Raw genomic sequence first — 12218 nt, 5'->3', positions numbered from 1 at the left:
AGCGACCAACTTGCAATATCTCTTCTGTGAGATACAGGTTGCAGCGAAGAGAAAAGGGACATCTCCCACCAGGCCACGAAGTCTATTTTGAACCCTATCAAGGCAGGACAGGTCTTTTCTAGCAGCTCCTGCCCATATGTGGCAACAGTACTCCATCCTTGGACGTATCTGGCTCTTATATAGATAGAGAATTGCATCAGCAGTGAGATATCTACTGGATCGATAGAAAGATCCGACCATTTTTCCAGCGGCCTTGGCAACAGATTTAATGTACGTATTCCATTTAAGATCAGGAGTAAAGGTCAAGCCCAGAAGCCTGTCAAAACTTGAGGCCTCCCCAAGACGAGCCATTCATTTTAATTGATGCCAGATGGGGATCAGAACGTTGATGATGTAAAGATAGAAGTTTGGTTTTAGATGCATTAAAAGTAACCAGCCACTCCTTTCCCCATTGTACAACGCGATCAAGATCAGAGTAGAGAGAATCGGAGAGAACTTGGTCGTTTTACTGTCTTAGTTTGCTACCATAGATGGTAGTGTCGTCAGCAAAAAAATATATGTAACGTATTGTGATCATCTAGTTTCTCTATATATAATGGACTTCATAAGTAATGTACCACCTGCTCCTGGAAAAACGTATGTTGAGCCTCTGATCTCAATTTGTGTAACCAACCTAAAAGCTGTGGACAAATTCACTTACTTGGGTAGTATTCTGTTAAGGGCAGTGCACATAGCCGATGAAGTTAATTGCAGGTTAGTCAAGGCTAGTGTTGCCTTTGGATGTCTCAGAACCACTGTGTGTGAGTGTAGAGGAATTTGGCTGCAGACCAAACTTCAAGTATACTGAACTGTGATTCTTACCATCCTTACGTATGCTTGTGAAACTTGGACTGTATATGCCAGACATGCCAAGAAACTGAACCATTTCCATATGACCTGTCTCCGTAGATTGTTGAAAATCAAGTAACAAGACAAGATACTAGACACAGAGGTTTTAGCCCGGTCAAACCTTCTGTCAATACACACCATGTTACAGCAGTGCTAGGTTCGTTAGGCAGGTCATATATGCCATGCCTGATTCAAGGCTCCCAAAACAACTCCTTTACAGTGAACTGTCCGAAGGAAAAAGATCTGCAGGAGGACAGTGGAAACGATTCAAAGACAATCTGAAAGTCTCCCTCAGAAAGTTTGGTTTGTATTCTAACTTACTGGAGAAACTAACTCAAAACAGATGTTCCTGGTGTGCTGCAACTCACAAAGGGGCTATAATTGATGAATCCGCACACAATGAAGAATGCAAGAGAAAACGTGACATTAGAAAGGACAGAGCAGTAAACACTTTTAATACAGAATTATCCGACAAGTGTCCAACATGTGGGAAATAATTCAGAGCTCGAATCAGTCTAGCAAGAACCCACAGAACAATTGCATGATACACGGTCATCTTCGTAAGCGATGGACGAACATCAATGGAGCTCATGTGTAATTGTCTAGTGTGTGTGCACATATATTTACAAGTGTGTATAACGTATAGACATGGTTCAGCAATTTACAAACAGACAGTTCTTTACACAAATAGATGGATAACATCTTTCTAACATTTACATCTGGCCAAACGGAGAAAAATACCTTTGTCCATCTTTGGGTCTTGGTCAACAGATCTGCAAAAGCTGCAAGGGAGAAGAAAACATTATCAAGTCTCGGGTCATATTTTCATGCAACTTTTATTTCCGAACGTTTCCCGCTTGGAAGTTGCACGCTTTCCTCATTCTACATTTTTGTTATCTCCTGCCCTGGCAGTTTCCTTAGTGTGCAGATGCCAGTATGACCAGCTGTCATCTCCCTTCATCTGTTCAACTCGACTGTCCAACTTAAACTGGACTGTTTCCTCCTCTAAACTGACTATGTGTATACATAAAAGTATTTCTTTGTAACTGCGTCGTCGCCGCAACATAGCACTAAAGAATCAATTGTCACATAACCCATTTGTTATTATTATTGGTATTTATTTGCTTCACCATGGGAGCAAAATGTGACACAAGGTCGTTTTTAATGTGGGAGAAATCAGCTTCCTAAAAAGGGGCACTCTGGATTTAGGCAAAAAAAAAAAAAATTGTCTTAGTATAGAAGGGTTTCTCCTTCATTGACTATGGACAAATTAACTTGAGTGTTGCACTAGAACAGATACTACACTCTGTTCTTAACCCGAAGGCTAAATCTACTTTTTCTTTATGGGTTATTATTTGATATTATTATTGTTAGCTAACGTTTTATTAACTGCTATTGATACTAAAATTTCTGCTACATTTTCATTTATGCTAAAAATTCCATTTCCAAGTTAACTTTCCTGGTCCATATTTTAGCTGATAAAGCATCTAGACTTTGAAATAATCATAATAATAATCGTCCATGATTCAGTTTCAGCATTTTCCGGGAACCAACAATATAAGACAGGGAAGGAATTAAAAGAAAAGAAACCCTTAATTTTGTAATTGTGGTCTTTATACATCACTTCCATATATGGGGAATAATGGTTATTAGGATGTCAAATTGGAGAGAACAGGCAGTCGGGTTTTTGACAGCTCATAGAGAACATAGATGTTTAAAGCTGGTGTTATGAATTACAGTGTAAGTTAAAAGGAGTTGGTACAAATTGCGGCGTTGGTGAGAAGGAGTTCTGATTGCTTTTTTTACACACACTGTTAATTTTATATATATATATATATATATATATATATGAGCAAACAGTTAATAAAACATGTTAAAAAACACTTTGAAAAAAAGTTAAAAACATATTTAATCTGAAAAGGAAACACTAGATAAGTGGATAGTCCTTAATCCGCGGAGTTTCGAAGAAATACTTTCCTTCTCATCAGAGGGTAGGAATTAGCAAAATGCGGGATCGGATTTTGCATGCAAAAGTATTTGATGAAACAACAAGTAAGTCAAAGATCTTACTTGATAACAAAAAAAAGTGAAGCAGAAGGAATATGGAAAGAAAAAGGTGATTACACATGAATGGATAGTCTGGTGGAAAAGAAACAATCCAGTGACGGTAAAATCCAAATATATAACTTCAAGAAAGTTAATTGAATTTCCATTTGCACAAATAAAATCCAAGGAAATCCCGTAATTGGAAGAAAATGGTCCATAATAATCCAAAGGCAGAAATCCATGGAATAATATTTTATTTTATATATATATATATACACATACACTGTTAATTATATGATGATCATGTTAATTATATAAAGAAGCTGCTAATATTTAACAAGAAAATAATCATGAACCTGTTAACATATTTTACCGCAACCAATAACATGAAACTCAAAAACTGATGAATATGTTTTCAAAAATATAATTCACATATACATATCTCCCAACAAATCAATAAAATAAAACAAATCAAGTACATAGTCTTGGAAGTTTTTTAACCTTTAAAACTATGTATAAAAAACTTATCTAATTTTTATATTTTTTATCATTCGTTAGAAAACTATTTAGTCAGTAAGTCATTTAATCACCTGCAATCGCTGCATCAACTTGCTTTCTTAAATTCACAATAGTCCTAATGTTAGTTTTAGGGATCATCAGTTGTTTACCGTAAAACACTGTTTTGAGGATTTAAAAACAAAACCATATATTAAATCATGGCTCCCCAGCAGTGTTGATCAAACACCACCTCCCTTAATCACACGGACAAAAAATGTTACAGCTATTAGATCTAGTTTCCTACTCTTGATTAATTTGGCTAGCCTATTCATGTTATAAAAAATGTCTTCCTTACCTGGGAGATTTGTCTATTTCCAAATTCAAAATGGATATATATTTTTTTTAATTGACCAGTATTAGGATTAATCCATTTTCCTACTTATCATCCCCTACTATGATTAGTACTTTATATATTTACATGCTATTTATTAAAATTATATATATATATATATATATATATATATATATACATTTTTTTTCTGTAATACATTTTATACATTACTAATATAGTTTTGGATTTCCTTTATTAATATATTCTGGTTAATTTTATACAATTCAATATATATATATATAAGACAAACGTGCATATATATGCTCTCTATATGGCTACGATGGTTATATATACTCCAGTATACAACATAACAGTTGGTGCCATTTCAAATATTATACTAGCGTGGTATGTATATATATATATATATATATATATATTATACTAGCCTGGGTACCTGGCGTTGCCCGGGGGTTTGGAGGTGTGTGTTGAGCAAAAAAAAAAAAAACAGTTGTAGTAGGCAGGCAGGCTCAAACCCGTGACGCGAAAAAATGAGGAGAAAATGGAGGTGTGTGTAAGGGTGTTGGTTGCGCAAAAGAAAAAAAAAAAAAAAAAAAAAAAAATAGTACTAGTAAGCAGGCTCGAACCTGTAACGTGCCAGAAGAAAAAAAAGGGGGAAAAAAAACCAAACTGTTTTACCGATGTGCCTACCATGGTTATGACATCACAGGTGGTCGAAATAACATGTTTTTAAGTGACGTCGTGAAGATCATGAGTTAAATGACTTGCAAAAAAAATGTCAGTGGAAAAATCGACCCTCTCTGTAGAAAAGTGCCCAATTGAGGGTGAAGGCTTTACTGTTTTTAACCAATTTTTCAATATTTGTCGTCCGAAGGGTCTAGCTTCAAAGCAATACCAGTCTCATGAAAATCCGTTGCCTCTGTCGAAAGTTTAAGCAGACATACATACATACATTTTAATAGATTTTTGCCCTTTATATTATAGATATCATCTATTGTAATCTCCCCCACTTCATAACACTAATATCTATAATATAAACTGAACGTGTGTGTGTGTGTCTGATCACGAATAGGCTCCTATATGATTGACTATTATAGAAAACTGATCACGTATAATGATAGAAGATGTATCGAGACACAGGAATGGGTGTTTGATCTGACATAATGATGATTCATTAAAATTGTGGGTCTGCGTTCGCACCTGGCCTCCATAGAATGGAAATAGGCACAACTTTAATAAAGACTTTTCATATCTATCTGCGTAAGTATACTTTGATAATTATGTTTCAGTTTGAAGAAATATGGTATAATAAAATTATGGGGTGTTCGTTCGCGCCTGACCTCCATAGAATGGAAATATGTCAAAGTTTAACAAGGTTTTTTAATATAGATCCACAGAATAATGCGATAAGTGCTTCAATGTGAACAGGTATGGTATAATAAATTATGGGGGTTTATCTATTTTATTTTTACTTTTATCATATTTTGCTTTGGTTTTGATACCCCCAAATTCGAAGCTATCTCTTTACAACCCTTCTTTTTCATAACCTATTATACTTTCATAAATCAGAGTCCATTTTCTGTAGGCTGTTTTTGAACCCAGTCAACGACGGGTACTTTTGCTAGTTTAATATATACTAGAAATTTGGGTCTATAGAGCTTCTACTTCTAAGAGCTAAAAAACAAAAATGAAAGTAAAGACTCATGGTTAACACTGGGTCGATACAGCTAATATAAAATGTTAATTAATCATGGAATTTCCCCGGGGGGTGGGGCTGTTATTAAGCAATCATTTTCTTAATTGTTTGTATTTATTTTTCTTTTCCAGGATTTCCAGTAGCCGATCGGGAAAGTTGTATCTTCATACAGACATTCGTCTAATTTTTGCAAGGGACAAATTTGAATATGATGCCCGTGTAGCAAATTATGAATTGCGATCTTTTACGGAAGGACCAAAAAATCCCAAATTTTCACCAAAACGGTGATGATCGCACAAACTAGGATAATTTAAAAAATTTTTTCTTTTTACAATTTTTTTTTTTTTTTTTTACAAATTTTTTTTTTTCTAAATTTTCTTTTTTTTTTTTTTTTTCAAAAATTTTTTAATCAATCAATTTTATTTATTGAAAACAGAAAAAAAAAACAAAAGCACAAATTTTGTGCAGAACCAAAAATAACAAAAGAAAATACCAAAAAAAAATAATCATCTTTTATTATAATTATTCTTATGTTCATATGACTTTTTTTTTTTTTTAATAGACAAAAGTAAATATAAATTATGATGTAAAATAATTAAAAATCGACAGAAATGACAACAAAAATCAAATTTTTGGCGCGTCTATGCAATCTACCGACCCACTCCAAGAAAAACAAAAGCCTCTCATTATATTTTTAAAATAGTTCAATTGTTGTATTTTAATAGTGATAATCTTGGTCCAGTCTTGATAAGAAATAAGTATCATTTGTATTATTTAGACTACTGTTACCATCTCGGATGTTATTTCCATAACATTTCAGCAGATATAATCTCCGACCTTCTTCAGGAGCGTCTTGTTGAACTCTAGAATCTCTACAGATTGCTCTCGTTCTGTCAACCATAAAAGAATAGAAATCTTAAGTAAATTGTAATGGAATTCTTAATATCGCCGATACTGAGGATTGAACCTGCAACATTAAGAAGCTTATTATTTTGAACTCATTATTCCTTAGCATTTACATTGGTGCTTGTGCAGTTTAGCAAAGACATTAAAAAAACGGAGATAAAGAAAAAATCTATGATGTACGTGCCTGTTATGGAATGAAGTTCTCATAAAAAACAAATCGCTTAATTTGATCAAATAGTTTTTTTTTTTTTTGTTTTTTTTACAGAAGAAAATCAAATTTTAGTGAGACCAATCGCAAGGCAGCCATCTTGGCAATTTCCAGCTATGAAGATGGGGACGCCAGGGAGAGATAACTTCATCTAATTCTTGAATTTTGTCAACATGTACATGAAGTTCTAATAATTTTATTAATAAACTTTGAAACGAGTTTTTGAAAGAAATATATATATATAAAAAAAAAGAACAAAAAGAAAAAAAGGAATACCTAAAATTATTAAAAACTGTAAAAATTGTCTCGTCAAATTTTGGCAAACTTCAAGAATTAGATGGAGTTATCTCCCCTGGCATCCCTTTCCCCTTCACAGCTAAAATTGCTAAGATGGCTGTGTCACAATTAGATTTTCCTCTCTAAAGCAAAAAAAACTACTTGATCAAATTAAGCGATTTTTTTTAATGTTTTTTAAAAAATTTTTTATTTTATACAGGCACGTACATCAGAGGTTTTTTTTTTTATTATGTTGGTTTTTTAATATCTTTGTTAAACTGCACAAGCACCCTTACATCCGCCACAAGTCTTGTAGACAATTCTACTATAAATTTTCAGAAGCCTTTTAAGCCTTAAGCTTGTGCTTGTTTTTGATGTCTAATCTTACTACTCATGTTACTGTATTAGCTGAAAAATTGTGAATATAACATCCAAAATGAAAGCAGTAGTCCGAATAATTCAAATAATCCAAATTATGAATCATTATCTAAAAAATTGCAAAATATAACAACAAATACGTATTGAAACAATATTTTATTTTAACTTAAAATTTCATTTTACATTACAGGTATCAACCGTGTTTATTACGTTTGTAATTAAATTTCTTTGAATTCTAAGAGGCAATGGATATCTTCTGTAAAAGCTGCTTACACGGGGAAGCAATTGTGAAGCAAGGGTTACATCTCTAACTGCACTTCTTTTGAATTCGCGTTATTTGAGTCAAGAAATCCAGGATGATTAGAAACAATGTCTGAATAAGAAAAGAAAGACTTGTGCTATTTCGGAATTTTTCCCTTCTTCGGGACTTGTTACATAACCAAGGCTTGAACTGAGTCTACCCATCTATTCAGTCTATAACTGATTTCATACCTTTCCTCAGAGTATTGCAATATGATGATTGGCTCATCTTCACAGATGATTGCTATTCTGCCCATCAACATCTGTGCTATCAGCTCTCCCGATTCTTCTTCCGTGGTTATATAGGTGACTCTTTAAGCAAAAGTGATGCATGAAGTGTGTACCATCATATACTTTTTCAGGCTGGAGCATATTCCATTGAAGTAAAATAAATACAGGGATGCGGCATTGTGATGATGAAACACAGTGTGGAGTATGGTTGACAATGTAGGACCTATTAAGCTGACCTGCATTTTTTTTTTTTGTGTATCATAAAAGTACTACCATCGTGCCGTGGAGGTAAAGGTGTATGAGGACGTCTTTTGAGCGACTTCAGTTGATTGACATATACCCAGCTTTGGACAGTAGAATATGACTACATGTCTCACATTTCCAGCTTTACTAGTATCTAGATTTGGTACGACCCCTTTACAAACATTTTGTCATCAATTCGGCATATTCCAGATTCTTTGCCCTGATACCTTCTGACCCTCCGAAACAATTCTTTGCCAATCATTTTGATGCTTATTTGGTTGATCGGGATATTTATGTTGAGGGGGGCACAAATGTAACAAGTTCATTGGAGCACATTCCATAGAAGTACTTGTAAAACAAGCACAAGGTTGCAACATTGTGGTGATGGGACAGGGACCAGAGCTTGGCAGACAGTGTGGAACCTCTTAAACTGATGTGCGTTTTTTTTTTTTTTCGTAAAAGTAGCTTCATATGGCCATGGAGATAAAAGTATATGCGGATGTTTTTTCGAGCAACTTCAGGTGGTTCGCGTATCCAGCTTCGAGCGATAGAATACGAGCACATGTCTAACATTTCCAGCTCTCATATCATCTGGATCCTTTGGACTACTGTTCTCATTTTGAATGTCATTTTTCACAACGTTTCGGTCGATGTAACCTCCGAGCTTCTTCACGTGTATCATATCGAATTCGGGAATGTTTCTATCAAACTCAGGAATTTTGGATAGATTGAAGGTTCAATTCTCAGTATGGGAGATCAAAAAATGCAGTTGTGAATTACTTAGGACCTCTATTCAGTCATGGCTGATGGAATGAGAACATGTTACCTCCATGAAGTAAATAAAAGGTGCCATTCGAAATTCCATCCAAATTCCTGAGTTTGACAAGATACATCAGAAGAAGATCAAAGAGTGCATTAATTGAAACATTGTGAAAGATGAGAACAGAAATCTGAAGAATCCAAATGATATGAAGAACCAATCCTCATCTCTTAAATTCAGAAACATTTCCAGCTTTACTAGCATTTAGATTCCTCGCAATTCTTTTACAAAGATTTTGGTTCAGTTCTGCAGGTTCCAAATTCTTTGCCAGTCATTTCTATTTTCTGTTATCTCAATTTTCAGCATTTATTTTTAGCTCATTTAGAGTGTTCTTTTTTTCACACAATCCTCAAACCTTTATTTTGTGCTCTGTAATATATATATATTCGATTAGTATGTTATTTTCCCAATCAAATGTGCACTGCATATTGGCCATGGCAGTACAAAGTCAGCATCTCAACAAATATTTCCGTAATCATGGGGGGAAAAAGTTCACCCGAAACAATGGTAATGAGACTTAAAAAAAGAGTCCTCATGAGCTGTGGATGATTTGTTCGTAGGTGTTAATCCAGTGATTCCTTAGTGTCCTTATATAATGATGCTCAATGATAAATAGAGTTGCATATTTATTTGCTATAAATCTTTATTCATACGGACATTTTTCGCTACACATGTACAGGCATGATTCAAGTCCTAGCTATGAATCAGCTGAACTTTGTCAGCTGAATTTTTAATATCGTTTATATGATCCCCAGCTAGAACTCAAATATTTCTGAAGATGTGTAGCTGAAAATGTTTGTATAAATACATATCTATATATCTATTTCTCTCTCTCTCTCTCATATATATGTATGTATATATGTATATATGTGTATATGTGTATATGTGTGTCTGTGTATATATATATGTATATATGCACATATGTATGTATATATATATATATATATATATATATACATATGTGCATATATACAAATATATATACATATGTATATATATATATATATATACATATGTGCATATATACAAATATATATACACACACTTATATATATATATATATATATATATTACCGTTTTTCATCCGCTTAGTTACATGTTTCCACTACTGGAATTGAATTAACAATCCGATAATTTCGTCAGACCTTAGAGATTTGAAAGTTTATTATGGGGAAGAAGAAATAAAAAAAATAAATAAAATAAAATAAATTTCTTCTGATAATAAACTTTCAAATCTGCAAAGTCTGACGAAATTATCGGATTGTTAACTCGATTCCAATAGTAGAAACATGTGTAACCAAGCAGATAAAAAATGGTAATAAAAAAAAAATATATATATATATATTTTGCTCTACGGTAGTATTGAACACTTTTCAGTTTTTTTTTTTTTACCACTTACCATTTAATTATTAAATATATATATATATATATATATATATATATATATGTACAAAATTTAATCAATTATAAATTAATTTAATTATAAATTAAATTAAATATATATGTATGTACAAAATTGAATTAATTATTAATTAATTATAAATTAATTTTAATTATAAATTAAATTAAATATATATGTATGTACTAAATTTACATTAAACAATCATGGTGGAAAATAAAGAAGAGTTTTACAGGTGAATGCACTTCTGAGCATTAACCTGTTACAGATCAGGGGTCTGTGTGTTTTATCAATATGCAACTTCTAAATGAGTCACAAACCAGTGTTAACACATACTCCCACAAAACAAATGCATCTATAAACCAATCGTACACAGAACACATCAAACAGTCCAAAAAATTGAACAACCAACGAGGCATGTCGGAAACCTGTAATGTTATGTATTTAGCAAAGAAATTTTTAATTAAAATAAAATCTATTTATTGAAATGTACCAAGATTCTCAGAATTGATGGCTACTAGAGTACGGATCTCCATCTCCCACAAATGGGATTATTAGAGTACCGATTCTCCTCAAATAGGATTATTGGAATACCAAGCTTCCAAAATGCAGAACACTGATCCCAAGTGGAACTATTTAAAAAAAATTGAAATAAATAATACGGCTCTTTTCTTTATGGCAGTGTGATTGCAAAGATACAGCTAATGTAATATATATATATTTAGATGGGTTCGATCATTACTAATCTCAAGAAAAAATTATGTGTAGCATGGTTCAAAGATCTTTAAATCATTCTACGCATTAGACATGGCAAAAAATTTTTTTAAAAAAAATTTCTAATTTTTTCTTGCCTGATGCAATTCAATAATGATCGAAACTGTCTGCACATTATAGCATAATATGACTATATTTACATAAATAAAATAAAAATTATATATTAAAGAAAGTAAAGAAAGTGACAAAAGAATTAGTTTAAAATGAGCGGATTTGAAATAAAAATGGTGGACTGCGAATTCAAAAATGTCTGAAATAGGGGTGGGGTGATAAATGTCCACATACAATAAATTATTAGGAAAACAGACTACCCCTTAAGAACAACAACAAAAAAAGCAGTAATTCATAATCCACGACAGAAGTAATCCCCCCCTCCCCTCTCTCTTCTCTCTTCCTTACCATTGCCCTTTGACCTCAAAGTTTTTTTCAGAAGTTCAAGCAAGTTATGTTGACTGTCACTTCTGTCTTAATTGTCTGTTTCTTAGAAACTTGTCTTATTTTTTTAAACTATTTTTGCCAAAATAATTAATAGTTCATCCTTTCCACCCCCAATTATGAAATATTTTCATGGTTAATTTTGAACCTGATTTTTCATCAATTTTCTTTTTTTATTCATTTCTTTTTTTTTTATCATAGTGTTCGTGGTTAAAATTAATGTCCACTATTGAAATAAATTGTGGAAAAGTAAGAATTAAAGCAAGAAACAAAATTTTGAATTTGGGAAAAGGATAAAAAAAAGATAAATGTTGAAATTCTAAAATTTCATTGGATAAACAAGTCATATGACCATCTCTAGAGTTACATAGGCAAAAAAACATGTCACATGACAAACTCTACTTTTAAAGACAAAAAATTTAATGTTTAACCAATAGAAACTTTTACTTATAAATACATAATAATATCAATTAGTACATAATTCAACATTTGACAAAATAAGTATATTCATATTGGCTTCTTTAGACTACTGTTCTCATCTTGAGTGTTATTTTTGAAATGTTTTGATTGGTGTAACTTACGACCTTCTTCAGGTGTATCTTGAACTTGGAAATCTTTCTGTTGAACTCGAGAATAACACAACCCTTTATTTAATCCATGTGGGTAGCATGCTCTTGTTCTTTCAGCCATGACTGGGTATAAGTCTTAAGTAATTTGCAATAGTGTTTTGAGTATCACCTATACTGAGAATTAAACCTTCAACCTCCAGAA

General features: G+C 32.6%; 1 protein-coding gene across 2 annotated transcripts in view; it reads left to right on the top strand.

Annotated features, from left to right (window-relative positions):
* The window catches only part of LOC145261158 (atos homolog protein A-like), a 311376-nt gene extending 305492 nt beyond the window's left edge, over nucleotides 1–5884 (top strand). For both annotated transcript variants that reach the window (XM_080119477.1, XM_080119479.1), the window contains exon 12: nucleotides 5609–5884. In XM_080119477.1, coding sequence (XP_079975603.1) covers nucleotides 5609–5765 — 157 coding nt within the window. In that variant the 3' untranslated portion in view covers nucleotides 5766–5884. The remainder of the gene's footprint in view (nucleotides 1–5608) is intronic.
* Nucleotides 5885–12218: the final 6334 nt, after the last annotated feature.

This window comes from Euprymna scolopes, chromosome 37 (assembly GCF_053919585.1).
Source record: "Euprymna scolopes isolate OS-2025 chromosome 37, ASM5391958v1, whole genome shotgun sequence".
NCBI lineage: Eukaryota > Metazoa > Mollusca > Cephalopoda > Sepiida > Sepiolidae > Euprymna > Euprymna scolopes.
The sequence above is the reverse complement of the archived record's forward strand: the minus strand, read 5'-3'. Positions and strand labels throughout refer to the sequence as shown.